Source organism: Piliocolobus tephrosceles, chromosome 2 (genome assembly GCF_002776525.5).
Source record: "Piliocolobus tephrosceles isolate RC106 chromosome 2, ASM277652v3, whole genome shotgun sequence".
Taxonomy (NCBI): domain Eukaryota; kingdom Metazoa; phylum Chordata; class Mammalia; order Primates; family Cercopithecidae; genus Piliocolobus; species Piliocolobus tephrosceles.
In genome coordinates this window covers 89,789,898-89,814,012 of record NC_045435.1, presented here as the reverse complement: position 1 = coordinate 89,814,012, position 24,115 = coordinate 89,789,898, and the positions used below count along the sequence as shown (strand labels likewise).

The 24,115-nt window shown below is 57.3% G+C and overlaps 1 protein-coding gene across 1 annotated transcript; it reads right to left on the bottom strand.

Annotated features, from left to right (window-relative positions):
* Positions 1 to 12,801: 12,801 nt before the first annotated feature.
* On the bottom strand, positions 12,802 to 18,341 carry MYL3 (myosin light chain 3). The gene is made up of 7 exons (XM_023231685.2): positions 18,160 to 18,341; positions 15,902 to 15,929; positions 15,618 to 15,767; positions 14,405 to 14,578; positions 13,311 to 13,388; positions 13,158 to 13,199; positions 12,802 to 13,028 (listed from the first exon to the last, which is right to left on the bottom strand). The coding sequence occupies exons 1-6, from the start codon at positions 18,292 to 18,294 to the stop codon at positions 13,171 to 13,173; spliced, it is 594 nt and encodes a 197-aa protein (XP_023087453.1). The 5' UTR covers positions 18,295 to 18,341; the 3' UTR covers positions 12,802 to 13,028; positions 13,158 to 13,170.
* Positions 18,342 to 24,115: the final 5,774 nt, after the last annotated feature.

Sequence of the window (24,115 nt, the reverse complement as noted above, 5' to 3'; positions counted from 1 at the left end):
CCCCCCCCCCCCCCCCCCCCCCCCCCCCCCCCCCGCTGATCCCTTTCGAAGCACTCTCATTCTGCTGGAACCTCTGTGCTGTCCCTATCTCCCCCAAGGCTGACAATTTCCCAAGCCCCCCCTCCTCCCACAATGCCCCACCCAGGAAGCCCAGGGCCTGATCTCTGGTGCCTCAGCTCCTGAGACCCCCCTCCTCCTGCCGTCTAGAAACGTTCCTGGAACCCATCGACCCTCCCCACAGTGTTCCCTCTCTAATCCCCACAACAGTCTCAACCCTACAGTGGAGGAAATGAGTGGTGAGAGGTTAAGCAATTTGCCAAGATCACACGAGGCAGGAGTAAAGCCGGGCTTGAACCCAGGGCCCCGGGCAGGGCTGGGGTGCAGGGGCTGGCAGGGTATCGACCCAGGGTGCACAACACAGCAGACAAATAGATGGAGTTTTGGATGAGCCAACGGCTGAGCTGGGATGAGAAACCAGCGCCTCCTCCCTGAGCGTCTGTGTGCAGGCCAGGAGCTCACACGGGAGCCGGCTCCTGCCCCCGGCCCAGGGCCAGCCGTCATCCCCATGAGGTCAGCCACGGCCGGCGATTTCGGGGAAATACCAGCTCCTTATTAAAAACAGGCGGTGGTCAGGCCCCCGCTGCTTTCCCAGTAGAAACTGGAGTGTTTGTTCCAAAAGGAACAAGAGTGGGCAGGGCCTGGCCAGGGCCCTGAGGCGGGAGGCTTGAGCTGCAGTACCTGGTCAGGGTGTCCCGGGAGCTGCAGGGAGGAGAAGTGGGGAGACAGCCCCACTCCGGCAGTCGCGGGTGGGGGTTAGCAAAGGCGGCCTGTGTGAGGGGCGGGCACCGGCCCGCCACAGCACCTGGAGGCTGCGCCGACCAGGGAGGGGTCGTGGACTGTGACCTCCACAGCTGCACCCCCCACCCCGCCCGGGGACAGATCTCAGGCAGTGGAGAAGGCCTGAGAAAAAGCGGGCGGATGGCAATAAGGCCCTCCTCTTCCGGGGTGGGCAGCCCCCACCCGCGCCCCTGAGCCCAGAGCCTGCAGCCCCCGCCTCCAGGGGACCTGCGGGGGCCGCCCCTGCAGGGGGCGCGAGCGGGCCGTGCCTCCCCCGGCCCCGGCCCCGGCCCACCCCGCCACTCTCCGCGCCAGCACAGGCCGCCCTGCATCTGGAGCGAGTTAGGGTTGGCGGCCTGGCGGGCGGCGGCGTGAGCTCATCCCGGCCCGCCCCGCTGCGGTTTCCACGCGGCTGTGAAGGGAACAGAACACAGAAACGCCGCGCCGAGGGCCGGGCCGGAGGAGTGCAGTGGAGCGGCCGCTCCTCCCGGGATGTGGGTGGGAGTGGGAGAGGCTGGAGAGTGTGTATCACTGGCGTGTCGCCGAAGGAGGCTGAGCCCGGGGAGCCGGCCGCCAGCATGCGTCGCTGGTGTCACCGTGTGTGGTGGCTTGCGAGGGTGTGTGTGTGTCCCGAAGGGAAAACACTGTGCGTGTAATAAGTCGCACACCTCCAACACACACTCCTCGTTTTACAAAAATCAGCAGTCGAGGGCAGAAGACAAGGAGGGCTGGCCAGTGCACAAGCTGGGGCTTGGCTCCCGCCCGGGGCCTGTGTCCCTGAGTGGACGCAGAAGCTCTGGACAAACCACCCCAGGTGTCCGGCAAGGCCCAGGGCCCACCTCCCCAGACACACACATACTCTTCCTGGTCACCCTCCTTACACTCCCCCCAAGGAGCCCAGGCATCTCCTCCTTCAGGAGGGAGGAAGGAACACCTCACACCAGGGTATTGGCTACCAGACACACTCACAGCCCACATGGAAACAGGAACACAGACCTGGACACAGGCTCACACCTGGAGGCACACCCAAGGGAAGCACTCCTGCTCAGAATCCTAGTTGGGAGAGCCCACCAACAGGCTGTGAGGCAGTGGCAAGGCTTGGAAAGGCTTCTTGGTGAGATGCCCCTTCCCTCTGCCAGGGGCTGGGAACAGGAAGGCTGGAGGTCACTGAACCTTGCACCTTAGCGGCCCCAGCGCCTTGTGATGGGCCCTGAGGGTACCGCCGGGTGTGAAGGGCCTCAGAGCCCCAGCGCTCCCAAGGCCCGGAGCCAAGGTGGGGATATGGGCACTGTAGTGATATTGGTCACCAGACACTGGGTGGGGAGCTGGGCTGGATTGGGTGCCTCTGAGCATTCAAGGTTCCCTCCACCCATCAGGCCAGTCCTCCCTTGGGCACTCGCCTCAGGGAGCTACTATCCCAGCTTCGGGTAGATGTCACCCAGCTGCACTGGAGACTATGGGAGGCAGCCCAGGCCATGCAGCACCTGCCAGCCTTCCCACCTGGGCTCACAAGGGTGTCATGCTCATCCTCCTCCCTTCACCCTACAGCTGGGCCATGGCTCTGAGACAGTGACCTTGCCTGCAGTATGGGGCACATGAGTCTTTCACCCCTCCTTACCAGCTATTTCCCCTGGGCCCAAAGCAGAGGATTGCAGAGAGCTGGTGGGACTGAACTTGCTAGGAGCTCGGGTCCTCCATGTCCCCACCTGTGAAATAGAGAGGACACCCTATCCTGACCAGTCCACCACAGGGTGCCTAAGCTGTAAAGGGAAGTGCATCTGCAGTAGCCACGGGGGTCTTCAGCTCCCAAAACACTGGGGTAAGCTGAGTGAGGGATGTTATTTAACTGGAATAGCTATAGTTTGCAGAACCAGAGCTTCCAAATTACTTAGCAAAACATGTTTGCTTTTTAATTAACATGTGCTTGAAAAACAATGGTTTTCATTAAAGTGGGTGGGGGAGAGAAGGGACTGTAGGGGAGAATATTTCAAGGAGCTCCAAGTTCCAGGCCAGACTTCTTAAAAATAAAGTGGGAGTCTTGCCCCAAGCCGGCAGACGCTGGGAGGCAAGAATCCCTGCTGGAGAGCCCGCGGAGCAGCCCTACTACCTGCCTCCACCACTCTCTGGCTCCCTGGCTGAGAATATGCCCTTTTGCTGATGGCTCAATTACTTACCTACTATTCCCTGGGCCACTATGGGAAGGGGAGGTTTTTTTGTTTTTGTTTTTTGTTTTTTTCTTTTGAGATGGAGTCTCACTCACCCTGTCACCCAGGCTGGAGTGCAGTGTCTCGATCTCAGCTCACTGCAACATCCGCCTCTGGGGTTCCAGCAATTCTCCTGCCTCAGCCTCCCAAGTAGTTGGGATTACAGGCACGCACCACCACGCCCAGCTAATTTTTGTATTTTTAGCAGAGACAGCATTTAGCATCGTTGGCCAGGTTGGTCTTGAACTCCTGACCTTAAGTGATCTCCCCGCCTCGGCCTCCCAAAGTGCTGAGATTACAGGCATGAGCCACTGCGCCTGGCCAGTGTGGTCTTTTATAAAGCAGTCTTGGCGGTCAATGAATGAGGTCCACCAGGCAGATAAGCAAAAGGAAACAGCATGAGTAACAACCTGAAAGCGTGGGCCTGGAAGCCACTGATGTCCAAGCCCCAGGGAGATTGGGGCAGGGAGGCTGAGCGGGTGCCAAGGACATAAGGGTAGAAGGGAGGATGACCTCACATGGAGCAGAGGGGATATGTGAAGAACTGGCCAGAGGAAGCAGAGGGCTGGGAGACTGGAAGCAGGATGCATTGCAAAGCCTCAAGGCTTGCTCCCCAGAGGATGACGGGCAGGACTGCAGGTTCAGTCAGTTCAACAGGGGGCAGCGTTGACTCTGTCATCCAGCATGGAGAAGGCACCCCATCGGTGTTTAATAAATGCACGTAGAAGGGCGAGAATGAAGAGATGATCCCTCTGAGTCAACCACACCTTCTCCTATTTCTGGCCTTTTGGGCAGCCTGGGGTCAGATGTCAACATAGGGTTGGGACGCATTTCACCCATTCACCCATGCAGACCAAGGGAAGATGGAGGAGAAGCTTCTGGGGAGTGAGGACATCCCCAGGGGTCAGGTCAGATGACCCAGAAACCCCAGCTCCCGGCAGCCCGCCCAGGACCCTGTTTCTCATTTGGGGCCTTCTTGCTTTCCCCAGCCCACACCCCCACATGAAACGTGCCTGCCTATACTTAATTCATTATGCTCAGCTGGGTGGGAGGCCTGGCGAGCAGGGTTTTTTTTCCCCTGAGCTCAGACATTCCTTGCTTTATTATTCTCCACATTTCAAAGCAGCTGTCACCTCCCCCAACCGCCCCCAGCCCGAAGCTCAGAGTCCAGAAGGGGCCTCTCCAGGGCTCAGAACACCAGTCTCCAACACCTCCAGCCCGGCACAGGAGGGAAATTAAGGCCAGAGAGGGATGGGGTAGCATCCCAGGGAGACCTGCAGGGCTCTCCCCCAACAATCTGCACCTGAACTTATCCTCCCCTAGGTGCCCCAGTCACCCTTCCATAACACTGTCTTTTTGCCTCTCTGCACCCACTCTGTTCCACCCCCCATACAGGTGGCCACAGTGGTTCCTTCATAACACAAAGACAACCCCTGTCTCCCCCGCTGGAGCAGGTGCTAGAAGAATTATCAAAGTCCCTGCCCTGCTCAGGCCCCTGGCAAACTGAGCCCTCACTGAGTCAGTGGCCTTACAGAGGGCAAGGTCCATCCCTAGAAAATAGCAGGGCCAAGATCAGCCTAGTGAACCACCAAGGGGCCAGCCAGGGGTGAAACAGTTCTGGAGACTCAATTTCAGAGAAACGGGGAGGCCCTAGACAGATTTCTCCCCTACATCTGAGAGCTGCCCATGCAGAGCTTCCTCAGCAAGGTCTAAGATCCTGTTGCATTTAAGCAGGCAGCAGCTTGGTCAGACTTGCCCTGGAAAAGAGGTTGGAGGAGGGACTTTGGCCCCAGGAGAAAATGAGGCAGGGGCCCAAGTGGGGCAGGCAACCTGGGGGCCTGGAAACTGAGTCTGACTGTCCCTGTCGGCGCTCAGGCTGCCTTGTGCACACTCACCGTATCACTGGGCATGCCCACTCAGGCCTGGGGCTTGACGGCAGCATTCTCGAGTGCCCAGGAGGGTAGAGGTGACTCTGTAATGTGGCCCTGGAGGGTTCTTGGAGTCCACTGCAAGCCTGAGAGCCCTCCCACATGTCCAGCTCTACTCTGAAACACCCCAAGAACTCCATCACTATGAGAAAGGCCCCTCTTGGAGAGGGACTGCACAGAGCCTGGGTCAGCCCTCAGAGCAGGCCCCTTTCCAGGAATAGAGCTGTCCCAGCCTAGAGCTTGGGATCTGGCCATGTCACCCTCTTGAGGGCGCCCAGCCCAGGGCCGCCCACTGAGCCTGGGCCATACAGAGGGAAACCTTGCTTCTCCTCTCATCCCTCAGCCTCAAGACCCATCCACCTTTCCTGGGGTTAGAAGCCATTAAACATTTGCCTTCCTGCCACAGCAGCCACCATCCCACACTTTGTGCTGCAGCTAGGGATGTGGGGTCACTGCCATGAGCTTCCCCACCTCCAGTTGCAGGCCCCAGAGGTGGAAACAGGTATGGACATCCAGAGGTTTGGGGAAACTCAGAATCTCAGGATCCCAGATACTCCAACAAAGAGTTGATGTATCTTCTCCATTGTGCCCCACCACCCCCAGCCCTGACCTCACAGCACCTGCTTGTCCCAGAGGCTCATTAGCACCTCCCTGCCAAGTTCCCATTCCCCACTCCATCCCAGTGGCAAGGCTGGGCCTCTGTTACTCATCACAGGTGCAGCACAGTTAACACCTGAAAATTACATGAGGGAGGGAGGGAGGGAGGATGGATGGATGAATGGATGAATAAGTTGATTCAAATGAACCTTGGGCCTGGCAAAGTTCTGCTCCATTCAAGGGTCTCTATCCAGGGGTTTTGGGAAATGCTGACTGCAACAAACTGTGAAATTTCCTCAAAACTTAAAAACTGACTTGTAAGGTAAGGTCTTATTTGCCAAGTAGAGATACGGAAAACAACAGCTACCGTCATCATTGTTTTTGTAAACAGAAGGATATTCTCAAGGCAAAAGAAAGTAGGCAGGGTGCAATCTTGGAAGAAAGACAAGCATTGAAAATGCATAAATTGGGATTCTGGGAAATATACAACATAGGACATTTTTTCAAAACTTTCTTGGGTATTGGGGTAAGTTGGGCCTTAGGGCTTGGAAATGCCCAAGTGCTTCCAATCTCCACCAGGGTAAGAGCCCCTCCTGCAGCCTTTCTGGCTGGGACTGGTTCCCCTCTGCTTGCATATTCCTCAGGACAGAGGGCTCACCACCTCTCCCAGTTAGCTCAGGGGCTGACAATGACATTGTAGAGCACCTTTAAATGGCTTCCAAGCCTACCATGGGAGACAGGTAAGGAGACCAGGAGCAGGGTATGATGGCAGAGGGGTTGAGGGGAGGGAAGACCAAGGCTTCCAGCCCCAGGGCATAGCTGTGGTAAGGAAAAGGGCATACTCATGTCCAGCCGGACCAAAGTAGAAAAATCAGGAAGCTGCCAAGATCTGAACTTTCCCAAGGGGCACCTGGAAGTGCGGAGTCTGGAGCCTGAGTCTTCCAGCTGCCCCATTCCGCCCCAAACGGCCTCCAGAAAGGTTCTGATGTGCACCACGGCCACGGCCTCGGTATATATGTGAGGTACCCAAGCCCATAGACCAGAGGTGGGGGTGGAGAGTGGAAGAAAATGGTGGAAGCTCAGGAGTCCTCAGGCGGGCTGGAGACGAGGGTGCAGGCAGGAATCCTGCCCAGACCTGACCTTCAAGGGCCTTCTCTGTCCAAGAGGTCCTGGGCCCTGGCTGCTGAGACTGGAGGGGCCTGCTGGGTGATCAGGCCTGGGGGAGTGTCATGTGCACACACTCACACACACACGCCACATTCCAGTTGTGCTCTGTCAGCGTTTGGGCAAACCAGGATTGTGTGGCTTTGGGAGGACAGGGAACAAATAACCCCCAAAAGTGGGTGAGGGAGGGACTGGGGCTGATTGGAAGGAACTTGGGAGAACCCCAGGGAACCACTTCTGTGCTGGGTCACCAGGTTCAAGATCCGGGTTTTCCTGCTGTGCTCTGAGGTGACTGGATCAGCATTTCCCCTGTTCCCAGGCAGGCCCGCCCTCTCCCTGACCCCACAACTCTCACTACTACCCATGGCCTCAGGACCAACCACTGAGGACACCCCAAACCCCCCCGTATGCAACACAAGGAGCTCCCGTCACACTGCCACCTGACTTTTTTTGGCCCCTCCTCCCCTGTTCCACACATTCCGTCACCCCCTGACCTCTCTTAAGGCCTCCATCAGCTTTCCACAACACTGTGTGCCACTGAGTGCTGTGAGCCCTACAGTCCACTTTCTCACGGAAAGTGATTTCCTTCCTTCTTGTGGCCTGGCAAAAATTTTCATCCAATGCCTGACTTCTTCAAGATCCCACCTGACTTCTTTCTATCGCGGCCTGAATTTCTGGCCTTCCTGGCACCGCTACTCCATGCCCTCTCATTCATGTCCCAGTGGTAACCCCAGGATCCCTGGGGATGATGTCTGGAAGACAGGATGCAGGGTGCGGCAGGCTAACAAGAGCCACGGGCATCCACGCAGGAACATCCGAGCAGTGGAGGGATGGTTTGTTCTGGGCCCATCGCAGGCCCAGCTCTGATAATCCTCTGTCCCTTGTGCTCGAGTTCCAGATCCCCAAACTCTGCCCTAAAGCAGTGAGTTCCAAGGGTCCATCAGAACCTTGCTCCTGCAGTGTCACTAGACCTTCTGAGTTAGGTTTTGCAGTTTCAAGGGGACTGCCTGGCCCTGCCTGGGGTGCTGAAGCTGAACTCTGCCCCTGGACTACCCCACCGACCCTCTGACTCAGCCTGGACTGAGAGTGTAGAGGTGGCTCCTCCTGCCACCTTGAGGAGACCTCAGAGATCAGGCCCCAGGCCAAAGAAGGAAAGTGAGGCATAGAGACACCCCAGAACAGACCCCAGCCTTATGGGGCACACGACAGGGCACTTGAGGCATGGAGGCTATCAAGGTGGCCCAAGGGCAAACCCGCTGCCCCCTCCCACCCCTCTCCACCGGCCATAGGCTGGATCACCCTGCTTGAAGGGGGAGCTGGGACCAGTTGTTTACGCCACTGTGGGGAGGCCACAGCCTGCCTGGCAGTGCCGGCTGCCCAGTGCCAGTGCTGATTCAGCAGAGCCCCCCCAGCACATATGCACTCGGACACAGGCACACACACTCACGCACACACAGTGGCAAATACACATGTACATATGCACAGACAAATGGGCACCAACACACTCACAGAAGTGGACACACATACACAACACACATGCACACGCAAGCCCACATTCACTCACAGACACAGATCCACAGGCATACACGGACAACTGTGGACCTAAGCACACATACACACGCACACTTCACCCAGCCAGGATGACAGGATGCCGTGTAAGGAGAAGGCTCACCTCTGCAGCTGAGTCCCACCTTTAGGTGCCTCCACCCCATCCGCTCTGATGCCTGCACCCACAGCCGGTGACCCAAACCCAGGAACACGTGGTCAGCAGAGCCACATATGAGAGGTAAATGGCCCCAGGGTAGCAACATGGCCATGGCTGGGCCAGAGGCACATTCTAAGTGGAGTTGAGCTGCAACGAGTGGAACCAAACTGGCCCTGCCAGGGCTCATCACACAACAGCCCCAGCCCTGCCCTCACCAGCAGACCAAGGGGCCCCCAACCCATCCCCTCACAGCCACGCAAGAAGACTGGGGGCTGGGGAATGTCACGAGGGAATTACAAGATGCTCCCTTCTACCACCAAACCAAACCGAGTGGGACAGTAGCCCTCAGGGACTAGGGAAGCCTGCAAGAAGGAGGGTATGTTTGGGAAAAGCCTGGGAGTACTGCGGGCCACCCTGGAAACCAGAAGGGCAGGCATTCTTGAGAGAGTGGGACATGTATGCCTGAGGCCTGAGACTCATGTGAACTTGGATGCAGGGCACTTCTTGCTGGAGATGACTGACAGTGGGTGCAATCTCTGCTCAGGACTCCACCCGGGGCAGGCATACGCAGAAAGAAAATGCTGAGACCACTCAGTTCCATGCAGACTTCTGAAGGGGAGCTCAACACTTCTAGGCTTGGTGTTCAGCAGCAAGGTGCGCTGGACAGGCGGGAGCTGGGGACTGCCCGGTAGAGTGTCAGCCACCTCAGGTGGTGCCCTGCCCAGGAGGAGGCTGGAGGTAGAGCCTGATTGGGACCTGCTCCCCTCTATGTGGGTCCTCAGCCACTCATGGGCCAGGAAGGCTGGCCAGAACCCGCCAAGATCACACACGCACAATAAGATGCCCTCATTGGCCTAGTGCACTGCAACGGGGCACAGGGCGCCTTCATCTGCCCCACCAGGCAACAGACTATGCACCTCTCAGCGCCGTGGCGGTAAACTGTGAAAGAGCAGATCACGACTCCTTCCCCTAAATCAGATCTGAGGCTGGAGTGGACTGAACCAGAAAGCCTTGAAATCTGTCTGCGATGTTGCTGAGGATGTTTTCAAAACAGCCCTGGAATCCGACCACTTACGACCATCACCCCTGCCAGTACCCTAGGCCCAGTATGCATCCCCTCTCTCCTGGGGCCCTCCTCGCTGGCCTCCCTGCTGCTCCTGTGGCCCCCACAGTCTCTTCTCCACACAGCATCCAGGATGGCACTGAGAAAACATCTCTCCAGGGCACATGCTGCAGCCCCCCTGACCTCTCTGACTCAGGACCTGTCCCTCTCCATGGCACTTTCTGCTCCCGTCACCAGGCCTCTGTGCCCTCTGCCAGGACATCTTCCCTCAGATGCCCACACAGCCTCCTGAAGCAGATGCTGAGTTGCCGCACAGGAATGTTCCAGCCCACCTAGGGGCCCTGCCCAGCCAGTGACAGATGGGAGTCTGTAGATAGTCTGCCTTCCTCATCCCTCAGTGAGACAATACCACCATCTCCTGGAGGTTCCCAGCAGGGCTGAGACCCCTTTGCCCATAGTGTCATCTGCTCTGCATGCACCCCTTTGGGGGGATTTTCTTCCTTCCCAGGCCCCCCCCCCCCCCCCCCCCCCCCCCCTCCCCGGAATCACCTTCCAGGCAGACTACTTGCAGATAGTCCTTGATCTGGCCCTTGTCTCAGGGATCACTTGTAGGGAAGCCCAGCCTAAGACACTCCATCTCTCCCTTTTTCTCCCTTTAGCAATAACTCCCCATCTCCCCTCCCCTAGCCCCTACCATTTGCTTTCTGTCTATGAATTTTGACTACTCTAGGACCCTTAGATAAGTGGACTCGTACAGTATTTTGTGTGTATGTGACTGATTTATTTCACTTAGCGTAATGTCCTCAAGGTTCACCCACACTGTTGCATGTGTCCACACGGCCTTGCTTTGTCAGGCTGAGTAACACTCCCTTGTGGATAGACCGCATTTGCTTACCCATCCGCTCCTCCACGACACCCGGGTTGCTCCCACCTTTTAGCTACTGCGAATAGTGCTGCTGTGAACGCAGGTGTGCAAATATCTGTTCAAACCCTGCTTTCAAGTATTTTAGGTACTTGCCCAGAAGTAGAATTGCTGGTCATCTGGTCATTCTATTTTGTGGGAAACTGCTATAGTGTTTTCCACAGTGGCTGCACCATTTTACTTTCAAATTTCAACAGTGCACAAGGGTTCTAATTTCTCCACATCTTCAACAACACTTGTTACTTTCTGTTGTGTTGTGACAGCCATCCTAATGGGTGTGAGGCAGTATCTCACTGCGGTTTTAATTTGCACTTATCTAATGATTAGTGATGTCCAGCATCTTTTCATGTGCTGATTGGTTATATCTGTATATCCTTTGGTTTTTTGTTCTGTTTTGTTTTGTTTTTTTGAGATGGAGTCTTGCTCTGTTGCCCAGGCTGGAGTGCAGTGGTGCAATCTCAGCTCACTGCAACCTCCGCCTCCCAGGTTCAAATGATTCTTTGGCCTCAGCCTGGGCTAATTCTTGTGTTTTTGTAGAGACGGGGTTTCACCATGTTGGTCAGGCTGGTCTTGAACTCCTGACCTCATGTGATTTGCCTGCCTCAGCCTCCCAAAGTGCTGGGATTACAGGCGTGAGCCACCACGCCGGGCCTGTATATCCTCTTTAGAGAAATGTATACATACAAGTAATTTGCCTATTTTTTAATTGGGTTATTTGGGGGGTGATTGTTGAGTTACAGAAGTTCTTTATGTATTTTAAATATTATCTTCTCTCCATTAAATCTTTGCTCAACTATTTCCTGCTCAGATAATCCTTGACCTCATTATTTAACGTGTCACCCACTTCCCAGCTTACACACACACACATGCATACACACACCACAGCCCTCCCTGCTTTCAGTCCTTCTCTGCCTTTAGCACCATTCGACACTCCACTGTCAGAATTTGTCTGGTTTGTGTGAGTTCTACAAGGGCAGAGGTTTCCAGTGCCTTCTCCACTGCAGTGTTCCCAGCACCTAGAACAAAGCCTGGCACACAGTCAGTGCTCAGTAAATGCTGAGAGAATGAAACAAGGATGCAACAGACTCCTGCGACATACTCACCCCTCACATGCACTCTCTCCCACATTGCCGGCAACCCCCATCCACACACACTCTCACACACACTCAGGACTCCCCACACCACACAGCCCCTTGGGCAGTCTGATCCACACCGGCCGTCCAAGTCGCTCTCACCCCACCACATCCCCCCTGCCACGCAGACACGCGCATCCACATGAGGTCATGAAAAGGCACCCTCTGGAGCTGCCCTGACTCCTGGGTCCTCCTGGCCTGCCAGGTGTTTCCCATCCAGTGTGGCCCACTCCCCATTTAAAGCCTTTGATCTCCCCCACATTTCTATATCTGGGGCCCCCAGCCTCTCTGCAGGGCTTTGCTCTCCCTTCACATCAAGCCTGCATGAATCATCTCCTCCAGGAAGCCTCCGCTCTCCATCTCATCAGCCTCCAGGACCCAGGGGAGGGACCCTGGCCCCAGAGCAGGGGGTGGAATGGGGCAGGGGTCTGCAGGTGTGTGCACCTCTCTCCACCACGCAGGGATTGCATGCTGCCTTCTGCTGAGGAGCCTGGGGCTATCCCCACAAAGCCTCTACCTCTGACCTAGAGCCACACTGCTGGCAGAGTGGCTCAGTTTCCCCATCGGAGTCAGGGCAAGGGGGAAGGCCTCTTCAGTTCTGACAGCCTGGGGACAAAGTTAGCTCTTGCCCTGCCACCCATTCCCAATGTCACTCAGGCAAGGCCATTCCCTGTGCTGGACCTCAGCTTTCCCACCCATGACAGGGTGGCTCTGGGCCAATGCCCCATGGTCACCCAGTTGGTGGATATGCAGTGAGATGGCTCAGATAGTGCTCTCAGGCTCCCAGCAGCCTGCATCCCTGTTAGTGGCCCCAGCACGACTGCCTCCTACAGAAGGCTGGTTGGGGGGCAAGCACAACAGAGAAGCACTCGGCCTCCTCCAGCTCAGCGTCCATAGGCCACAGAATTCACAGAGGCAAGCCAAGGGCCACAGAGAGGAAAGAAGGAGGAAAGGGAAGAGGGGAAGGAGAAATATGGGACAAAGAGGGAAAGGAAAGAAGGAAGGAGGGGAGGGAGGAAAGAAGGGAGGAAGGAAAGAAGGGGGAAGGAAGAAGGAACAGAGGGAAGGGAGAAAGGAAGAGAAGAAGGGGAGGAAATGGGAGGGAATGTAGGAAAGAAGGGAGGAAGGGAGGGAGGGAGGTGGGTAGGAAGGGAGGGAAGGAGAAAGACAGAAGGAAAAAGAGGAGGAGAGGGAGGGAAGGAGAGAGGGAAAAAAAGAGGGAGGAAGGGAAGGAAGTCAGAAAGGAAGGCCGGCAAGAAGCCATTTATTCATGAGGCCCATGGGGTGGGGACGGAGCTGCCTGCCGTCACAGGTAAGCACAGACTGAGAGGGGCCAGAGATGGCAGCCACGCAGAGAGGTCCGAGGGTTTGTGCAGGGTCTTGATACGCTCCCCTCCTTCCCCTGACTCCAGGCCGCTGGTGTCAGCATCACACATGGGAGATGAGAAGTCCCTGCACAGCCTTCCCTGGGCTTCCTGAGAGCAAAGGCAGTGCAGATTACAGAGGAGGAGGGAGATGGAGGCAGCAGGATGTCAAGTGAGCACTGCAGCTGGTGGAGTGTGGGGAGGTGGCAGCAGCGGGTTCAGGAGGGAGTGGGTGCCTACCTGGGCAGGAGGTTTAGCTGGCCATGATGTGCTTCACGAATGCTGGAAAGAAGAGGAGAGTGAGTGTCAGGGATGCAACACGGGGCAGCCATGGCTGGAAGCCTGGGTCCCAGCACTCCCCTCCCAGAAGACCCCTGCCCCTGCTGAGCCCACCTTCGTAGTTGATGCAGCCGTTGGAGTCCTCTTGCCCAGCCATCAACTTCTCCACTTCGTCTTCTGTCAGCCTCTCACCTGGCAGGAGTGGGAGGCTGAGTCAGCACTGTGCGTGCAGAGGCATGATGGGGTGGGGGCACCCACTGAATCCCTCTAGACGGTGGTTCAACCTCTCCAGTATTCCCACAGCCAGCACTGTTCACAAGACCTTGGCCATCACCCCAGTTCTGAGGCTAGGAGAATCAATGACAAGTTAAGAAGGGGCCTGGGGTACAGCATGTGCTGTCCTCTGTCCCACTAGGCTGAGAGGGGGTCCCTCCACCAGAAGGAAGCCAGGCCTCCCTAGAAGCAGTCCCTTGGGGCAGCCTCTTGAAGCTAGAGGAAGGGCCCATGGGGTGGAGTTGGGGACCTTGGGAGAGGGTGGTGGAGGGGGCCAAGAGACCACCCGCTGCTCCCCAAGTCTGGCATTCTTCTGCCTCTGTACTTCTGTGTGCTGTGCTGGTCCCCCTTCAAAGTGGCAGCCGCAGCTCCTCCTAATTACCCCCACCTCTAGACACACACACACAGAGAGAGAGAGAGAGAGAGAAGAGGGAGAGACCAGCACGGAGCTGAAACAGTAGGTACTCAAATGTTTGCTGCAGGAAAAAATCACTTTGAAGAGGGACCCCCTGCTGCAGGCAGCTGACGGTGGGGGTACAAGTGGGAGGTACACAAGTCTCCACAGAGGTCAGAACCCCCAGGGGGCAGGCACTCGACCTGCTTGACCACTTAGGGCTGTGGCCCTGGAATTTGACCTTGGAGTAATGACCACCAGGACAGTGGCCTGAAGTCGTGGGAAGGAAGGGAGCATATCAAGACAGCTCCTTCCTGCCCTGCTCTGTCCCCAGAGCTGATGTCATCCCGCTTCTGTGAGCTGCACCAGCATGCTTGCTTTATTCCCCTCCTAAGTAACAGTTCTGTTGTCTGCTGTTGAGGCTCCCTAACTATGTAACTCTCTCCATTTCACCAGTGGGTCCCAGGCCTGGGGGGCAACACAGTGGTTTCTCCCAGGATGCCCCTGGAAGGAGGGGGGTAGGGGAGGAGGCTGCCCTCACCCAGGGTGGCCAACACGTGGCGAAGCTCAGCACCCATGACAGTGCCATTGCCCTCCTTGTCGAAGACCCGTAGCCCCTCCACGAAGTCCTCATAGGTGCCCGTGTCCTTGTTTTTGGAAATGTGCTGGAGCATGGGCAGGAAAGTTTCAAAGTCCATCATCTTGGTATTGAGCTCTGCAGAAAAATGGTCCCAGGTTCCAGGGTCTAAGGCTGGGGTGGACACACCCCTCCCCCATGCCTGGTAATGAGGAGCTATCCCCACCGCTCACACAGTTCTACAACAGTCTACACCAGTTCTCACAGCAGTCTACACCAGTGTGCCATTTAAAAGCAAGCTACCACGACAAGGCACTTCATAGTCTACTGAGCAACGCACTGTTTCCATAGCCCTTTGCTATTCACAAAGGGAGTCTGCTGCCCTGAGCCACCACGGAGGGCTCTGTCCAGAACCCCTTGCCTACTTTTGGGAAGCAGTCCTCCCTTCATGGCATTTTCTTATAGACCTCACCCTCCACCACCTGTGATTGGGTGAGGAGCAGCTAGGCCAATCAGAGACCTTCCCTGGGACTTTTAAACCCTTGGTGGGGGCTTGGGCCTCACTCCTTTTTTTTTTTTTTTTTCAGCTTTAAAATTTTATTCATTTATGTATTTATTCATTTATTTATGTATTTATTTTTAGACACAAGGTCTTCTTGTTCTGTCATCCAGACTGGAGTACAGTGATATGATTATAGCTCACTGCAACCTCAAATTCCTGGGCTCACGGGATCCTCCTGGCTCAGCTTCCTGAGTAGCTGGGACCACAGGCGCATGCCACCATGCCAAGCTAAATGTTTAATTTTTGTAGAGATGGAATCTCACTATGTTACCCAGGCTGGTCTCAAACTCCTGGCCTCAAGTGATCCTTCCAAAGCACTGGGATAACAGCATCCCACTGCCCACTGCTGTCGCTGCCTGACCTTCTCACTCCTCCGTAGGTGTCAGCACCTACCACCAGGAGGCCTGGCAAATCAGCATGGAGGCAGATGCTCCAGCAAACCATTACCGCATGTCTCCTGGTCAGCATGGCCCTGTGACTGGCCTCAGTGTCCTCACTGGGACAACAGGAGGATGTCGGGAAAGATTCTCGTGCTACCCCGCAGGATGGATGGCAGCCCACCCAGGCAGTCTCCCTGGGACTGACACCATGGGGGCTCTTGGGCAGGTGCACTACCTTCCTGTTTTGGCTTCCCCAGGACACGGAGCACCTCCGCCTGTGTGGGGTTCTGGCCCAGTGCCCGCAGGACATCCCCACACTGCCCGTAGGTGATCTTCATCTCACACTTGGGTGTGCGGTCGAACAGCATGAAGGCCTCCTTGAACTCTGCCAGGAGAGGGCAGTGAGCCACGGACTCTCCCAGGCTCAGCCTACCCCACTCCCCACACCCCTGGCAGGACCCTCAGACCAGGAAACCCCAGCCCAATCCTGCAACCCCTGGACTCAAGACCCCTGCTCACCTTCAATCTGCTCAGGTGTGAACTCGATCTGAAAAGAGACCCCAAAGACTCAGATGCCCGGCTTAAAAGGTGGGACCACGCCTCCTCCTGGGCACTCCATGGCCAGCCCAGAATGTCAACTGTCTCAGCCTGTCCCATTCCAGCATCCCAGCCTGCACCCCCAGGACCTCCTGCAGTCCACCTTGACCCCTCCACCTGTCCAGCCAGAAGGCCTTGAGTCTGTGTGCACCCAGCCCCTGATTCTCGGTGGAATCAGGGGTAGCAGTGAGGAGGGGGGCTGCATGCCCAAGGTCTCAGGCCAGTGGGGGCCTTACCTGATGCTCCCGGTTCTGGACAGATGTACCTTAAGACGCAAGCCCCAGTCAGGCTGGCTTTGCTTGGGGCCTGGTGGGCAGGACTGTCAGCAAAAGTGATATGGGAAGGCCCAGGGTGGCAGGAGGAATAAGGGCAATGGTACAGGCTGAGGGCTCGTGGCAGCATCAGGGGTGAGCACAAGTGTGCATGTGTGTGTGTGAGCATGTGCCTTCACAGAGACCCCTGAGCCCTCAAGACCAGGCAATCACTCACCAGCCCCACTAAACCTATTTCTCACACACCCCGTCTGTAGGCCCCGGGAAGCTCCTGCACCCCAGGACAGCACAGGGCCGGGGCAGTGCTGCTGAGTGTTTGCTGAAGTCACATTGGGGCCACCTTGATTGACGTCCATCAAGAGGCCTCCCGGGATCCAGTGCCCCCTCCTCACCGGATACCAGGTCTATTTTTATCTCCGCAGTCACTCGCCCCAAGGTCAAGGTCACACGAGGGAAAGGAGCTTGGGGGAGGGGCATGACTGACATCTCTCTCATGGCTGCTGCCTCGGGGACCCACCAACGTCCACAGTGCATGCCGGCACACAGAGGACACCCTGTTCAGGGCCACCCTACCATGACTGTCCCTCCTGGCTTCCAGCTCGACCAGAAGAACAGGTTGGGAAGAACAGGTTGTCATTCCTGGCTCCCTGAGAGCTCTCTCTACCAGGAAGCCTGCTGAGATTAGGGTATCTGGGCTCCTGGGAAAGGTTCCCTGCCCTTTACCTGCCACCTGGGGATGGGGGAAGAGGGCCCATGCGGGGTCTCATTGTCCCTACCTCTCAGAAGGGAGTCTGTGCCAACCTCAGGCCTGGCGAGAAAGGACAATGCCACCACGGGCCGTGGCTGTGGTCAGAGCCTCACCACGAGGCCTGCAGAATGCAAGCCTGAGACCTGGGGTGACCAACGCCAGGTGCATATACTCTGAATGGTTCCCAGCAGCCCTGCAAGAGGGGACTTGCTGTTCTGTTTCACAGCTGAGGAAACCGCACCTCAGAGCACTGAAGAACTTGGCAACTAAAATGGAGCAGAGTTAGGATTTGAACCCTTGCCTCGAAGGACATGGTAGGTGTCTCTGGGAAGGGCTCATGAACAGGAGGCAAGACTTCACCGATGGAATGTAGGTCTTGCTGGGCATGTGGGGACGGGGAGGGTTCCACAGGGCTCCTGAGGAGGCAGCCAGGGCAGCAGTGGTCCCAGCCAAGAACAGGGAGCAGGCAGGACACAGGGTACGTGCTGCTATGCAGATACCACAGGTGGGAGTCATGGCTCCCTCCAAGTTTAGACTCTGAGAAAGACTTCCCAGCTGGGGAAGGGCTCCTGGGGCCACTGGTCATACCATCATGACCAGCTTCCTGCACAGCTTTCAGAATGTCCCCAGTCAGCTGATGCTTCAAGTTCCCTACCTAAAAGCTGAGGCCCGGAAGTGCTGTATCAGCTTTGGGCTCGGTGACTTGAGCGAGACCTGGACAGGAGCCCTGCTTCTTACTCCCCATCTCATCCACCCTGGGAGCGTGTATGGACTTGGGACCCTCAGCTGAAGAAGGAAAATCCCTGCCTGGCTCCCACTGGCTCCGGGATTCCCCAAGGATGAGAAGTCCAGGGAGAAGGGCAAGGGAGAGCCCATTTCCAAAACCACTGAAAAGACAGTCCAGACTCAAACCCCAGTCCAGACCCCACCCTTAGTTCTCAGCAGCACCAGGGGAGTCCTGCAGAACGTCTGACCACCATCCCTCCTGCTGCAGCCTTTCTGATGCCTGAAGCAGGCAGGGCTTGTCTGACCTCTGCACAGAAGCTTCCAGCATCAGCTCAGTGCTCACTTCCAGAGCCTGACCTGCCTCTTGCTAGGTCCACTCTGGGATCCACTCACTTGCCTTGCTCCTACTGCCACCAGCCAGCTGCCATACCCACCTTGATCTTGGAAGCATCAAACTCGACCTCCTTAGGGCGCTCAGGTTCAGGGGGAGGTGCGGGAGCGGGAGCTGGAGCTGCCTTGGTGGCCGCCTTGGCGTCATCCTTCTTGGGCTCTGGCTTTTTGGGGGCCATTGGGGCTGTAAGTACAGAGAGGGATGTGGAGAGAAGAATGCAGAAAGCAGGGTAGGTGAGCCGCCTCGCTCAGGCCTTTATCCTGCCCAGATACTTCATGACCCCAGCCCCACCCCTGCAGTGCACAATAGGGACAGGGCCATAAAAGGATATGGCTAGGCTCAGGGGCTATTTTGGGGCCTGGGGAGGGCATTGTTCGGGCTCAGGAATGGGTAGGGGAGGAGGGATCTCCATTCCTCCCAATCACCTGTTGGGAAGGGGGAGGGAGAAAGGGGGACAAAGGCCACTGCTTAACACAGACATACACACACACACACACACTCTTCTGCAAACCCGCACATACCCACGCAGGGCCCTGCTGCCCCTCCGCAGGTCCATAAGATGAAGAGGTGAAGAAGGGTGGACCAAGTACACGCTACGTGTTGTTTTGGGACCAGAAGGACTGGGATGAACTAAGGGCACCTCTGAACTTTAGCTCTCATCCATGCATCAAAGTCCCCTGTGCCTGTGTCTGTGTCTATGACCATGTCCGTGTGGGGGAAGGCGGAGGTCAGCATGTGTCTGTGTGTGTTGTCTCTGTGTCTGTGTCGGGTGTCTGTGGGTCTCCGTGTGTCTCTGGGTCTCTGTGTCTGTGTTTGTTGGGGGGTCTGTGTATACCTGTGTGTGTTGTCTGGGTGCCTCCATGGTGGGGGACTCTGTGTGTGCCTATGTGTGCTCCGTATCTGTGTCTACGTAAGGGATGGCCCAGGTGTCTGCATTTGTCTCTGAGGGTCTGGGTCTTTTTTTTTTTTTTTTTTTTTGTGACGGCGTCTCGCTCTGCCGCCCAGGCTGGAGTGCTGTGGCCGGATCTCAGCTCACTGCAAACTCCGCCTCCCGGGTTCCCGCCATTCTCCTGCCTCAGCCTCCCGAATAGCTGGGACCACAGGCGACCACCACCTCGCTCGGCTAATTTTTTGTATTTTTTAGTAGAGATGGGTTTCACCGTGTTAGCCGGGATGGTCTCGATCTCCTGACCTTGTGATCCACCCGTCTCGGCCTCCCAAAGTGCTGGGATTACAGGCTTGAGCCACCGCGCCCGGCCAGGTCTGGGTCTTTATGTGTGTGTGTCTGTATGTCTATGTGAGTGTATCTGCAGGTGTTGCTTCTGTGTGTTTATGTCTGGGTGTTTACATGTGTCTGTATGTGAGTATCTGGTCGTGGCAGGCAGCTGTAGCCCTGGCTATGGGTCCAAGGGTCTCCAGGAACCCCCCCAAAGGGCAAGAGAAAGGATGCTGCCCCCTGTAGGGCAGTCGCCCCAGGCCAGTCCAGCAGCCTCCCCTTCAGCCCCTGCTGGCCCAGAGACCAGTTTCTCAGCTTTCACCCCTGGATTCCTCCTTTCCTTCTCCACAGCCCCCAGGAATGCACATTTCCCCACACACCCCAGGCCTGGCTCCCCACTGCACCCTCTGCCCAGACTGCCCTCGCTCCCTCTGCCTGACACATTCAAGGCTCGGCTCTACTGGCGCTCTTCCAGAAAGCTCTCTCCAATGCTGTTCCACTGCCCCATGTTGCCCTCTGCCGACCCTTTTGGCAGGGGCTCTGAGAGGGTCTGCCTCTCTGAGGAACCGCAAGCTGCCGAGCAGGGTCTGCCCCAGTGCAAGGACGCTCACCCCCATTCCTACCACTCAGTGCCCACCTCCAGTGCCCATCCTGCAGTGCCGGGCCCTCAGGGTCCATCCCAAGGCCCAACCTTCAGCAGATGACAGTGACAGCCTGACGGGACTGCCACTTGGGGAGGTGGGAAGGCTGAAGTGGCACAAGGCTCTTCCCGCATGGGGACGCCGACAGTGGGGACATCTTGCAAACACATTGGGCTCTGTTCCTTGCCCAGCATCTGCGCCTGGGGGATGGGAAGGAGGCGCTCCTAGTTATTTTTAAGTGCCTGGAGCCTTTGATAGAAACTTCAGAGGCAGTGCCCCCACCCCCAGCGATTTCCCTGGTGTGGCGAGGGGCTAAGCCTGAGGCTGAGAGGGTGCCTGGGGCCCAGGGCCTCTACCTGGTGCACCCTGCTGTCTTCCTACTGGGCCCAGTCCCTCTCATCCTGTCACTCTGCCTCACAGGGAGGGACAGCAGTCCAGGGCTGGGGCCGGCCCGCTCCTGACTGGAACACATTCTGCCTCTCATCTGGAGGGCAGAACACCCACATCTGGAAATCTGACAACATCCGGGGCTGGCGGGGGGGTGGGGGGGGTCAAGTTTTTCACTTTTCTTCCAGATGTTTGGCAACAGTATTGAGAAAGAAACGGGTTGGGGGAGGGTCAGTAGAGACGAGCCAGAAATACCACAAGAGGCGAAGACAGCCAGAGGGACATCTTGCAGAGGGGCCCCGGGGAGGTCCCACTACCCAGGCCTGCCGACCCTCAGGACAACGGGCTCTGGAAGTCACACAGGAACCCCAGCCACCCACAGACACCGCCAACAAGACCAATTTTCTTGAGTTCATCATGAGGGAAGCAGAGGGTCAGAGCAGAGGACATACACAGGGACCCCTCTCCCATCTCATTTCTTTCATCCTCACACAATTGCCATCCCTTGGAAACCACCCAGCATCGGCCCAAAAGGGGGTAAGCCAGTGACAAGAGCGTCCTGAGCCTCAGTGTCCAGTTCTGTGATCTAGGATGGGCAGGCTCATGCAGCCAGCCAGAGCCACAGAGTGCCACCTTTCTCCACCTGTGTCACCAGGGTCAAGGCAGTGGCTTGGGCCCCTTCTGTCACACACAGTGCAAACGTGGTCCTGCAGCAGGGACAGGGTGCACAGAGCCATCCTCACTCCCTCGTCAGGACCCAGATGAAGGCTAGGGCCAGGATGGTGACTGCCTGAGCTCTGATTCTGGGCATGCCCCTGCTGGCTTGGGAGCAACAGTGCCCCAGGGCTCACCCACAGGCCCACCCTCAGACCTATAACAACTGCCCAGTCCCCAGTAGGGACTCTTCAGGACCAGCCGGAGCCCTCCCAGGCACACCGAGGCCGGGAGCAAGGCAGGGGGTGAACAGGAGGCAGGAAGGTGGGCAGGGAGTTGAGGGTGGAGGGAGGAAGGGTGGGCAGCAGTGGGCAGCAAGAGCAGGCCACACCACGCCTGGCACTCCCCTCTCTCTCCCACATCCCAACCTAAGCTTTGTGCCCTTCAGGAGTCAGCCTAGCAGGCAGGATCTGGGCAGGGCCTAGGGGGCCTGGAGAGCCAGGGCTGGGGGTCTGGGTCCCACCGCTTCAGCTCCCAAAGCTCTGATGTCTGAGCTGCAGCCCAGTGTGCTGCAGGCTGGCACACACCATGTCCCAGAGCCCTCTCAGGCAGCCACCTTACCTCTCCCTTCCCCCTAGCCAAGAGGAATGTGGGGAAGATGTGGGCCCTCACTTCTGAGGAGACTGTGGACTAAGACAGGAAAGCCCGACCACGCCAGCCTTCTTCCGGGCTCTTGTTACCTGGCGTCTTCCATGCATCCGCCTTCCTATGAATGTCAGCCATCACAGGAGGGAGGAATGTTCTTTTCTTCCACAGCTACATTTTCGCAGGATCTGGTACACCAAAGGCATTCAATAAATGCTGGATGAACAAATGTTCCAAATATCTCAGTTTACCCACCTCTCACAGAGGTACTGGAACCCCTTGCTAAACCCTGTCCTGGAGTGGGCCCAGAGAGATGGGGAGATTTGCCAACTGACTGACAGGAGCTCTGGCGGTGCAGACGGCACTCTGGGACACAAGTGCGGCCACTAGCTGCCTCCAAGCCCACCCACCGCTTTCCCATGCCCACCGCAATTCAGGCGGGCTCTTCATAGCCTAAGAGGTGAGGTTGACCCCTGTGGTACAGGCAATGACTGGACCACAACCAGCCAGCAGGGGGCGCAGAAGGGATGGGAACCGACCTCTGGTTCCTGAACTCAAACCCCAGAACCCAGGATCTCAACCCAGACCCCAGATCAGGAACGCAGAACCCCAAGCTCAGACCCCAGACTCAGGTCTCACAATTTGAGTGCCAAACTCAGAACCCAGAATCCAGATGCCAGGACTAGACCCAACTGTGGAGACCTAGACCAAAATCCTGGCACCCAAACCCTGATCGAAGACTCAAGACCCAGGATGGCAAACCCGGACCGTCAACCCGGACTCTGGACCCCAGACCCCAGACACAGGACCCATGATTCTAAACCCAGACCCCAGATCCGGGACTCAAGCCCCAGGACTCTAAACCCAGACTTCCAGGACTGCAAACCCAAACCCCAGACCCAGGACCCAGGACAGGGGCTGACGGGTTTCCAGATCAGTGTGGCCCTGTGTGGACAAGGCCAGTGGGAAGGGGCACCAGGAGGTCACACTCTTGGCAACAGCAGGGGTAACTGCTTGGCAGACCTCCCTGGTAGCGTTCAGAAGGGCATGAAGAATGTCCGTCATCCTGTCAGAGCCAATTTGGGGAGCTCAGACTATGGTTGCCACGTGGAGGGTGGGCAGAAGGAGGTAAGGGCCAGCTGTCCCCTGGGCCCAAGAGCCAGAGGCAGGGAAACAGGGTCGGGCTCCCCACGTGCCCTTGTCCCCTGGGCCGCAGGCTCCGCAGGCAGCCCTGGCCCGCCCTGGCCTGCCGGTCCCGCCCCTCCTGGCCCACAGCCTCTGGGCTGGGACGCAGGCCCACACTTCCCGGAGGAGTCGAGAACACGGCCTGGGCCAGACCCAGAGCCTTAGAAGTAGGTCAAATGTTGCCGCGCAGCAGGTCCTGGGGACCCTGTCCTGGTGTGGGCAGGCCCGTGGGCTGTAGCTCACTTACCAGGGCCCACTTGTGTGCCCACATAGATGTGAACCCACCGCTACACACTGGACACCCACGAACACAGACCCCACGCGGGGCCCCTAGGTCCCTGTCCAGCTGCACAGATGGGGAGACCGTGGCCCCAAGGAGGCAAGGGCTGCCCAGCAACTCTGACTAGAGGTGGCACGAGGCAGGCACAAGGACCGGGAGAAGGAGATAAATTTCTACACCATCCCATGGCCCTGGAGCCTCAGATGAAAGTCCAACTCCTAGGAGGCTTTCCCAGCAAGGCCGCTCTGCCACTAACAGGATGGAGCCCACCTCCCGGAGGCACAACCCCTGGCCTTGAGAGATGGAAAAGAGTACCCAAGGGGGAGGCAGTAGACTCTCTATGCTCCTGTGACCCGGGCTGGTCCCTGCTCCTCTTGGCCTCAGTTTCCCCACCTGTACCATGGCCATGGCTGTGGCAATGTGATTCCAGGTTCAGAGGACAGTCTCTGCCCCTGAGTCCCAGCCCATCCTCACTACCCCCACACCACACACAGACAACTCTGTCCTCGAGCAGGCCAAACACAACCCTCAGGCCCCTCCCTCTGCCCACTGTGCTGACGGGGACCAGATGCTCCAACCTTGTGGTTCTAGGGGTGGGGGTGGCAGGGCTCAGCGGGCTGGCAGGCAAACCCTGGTTTTGGCCCAGGGACCTATAATCAGCTCCTGCCCCTCTGATCCCGGCCCAGGACTGACGCTTAGGGCTGTGGTGTCCTGGCCGGCTGTGGCCACGGCCGCTATATTTGGGAGCCCAATTCAGCATGAGGGGGGGGTGGGCAGGCAGAAGCCTCTAGGGACCCAAGCCTCATGAGGGACAGGATGGGGACAGCACTGGCCAGGCTTGGTCCATTCTGGAAGAAGGGCATAGCCCTGACTTTTCAGGGGCCTGGACTGGGGGACCTCAGCCCTACTCTCAGCAGCTAGTCTCCGGAGGAAGATTGAAAATGTGTCTGGAGATACTACACCCCTGTTTAGTCCAAAGAGTGAGCATCAG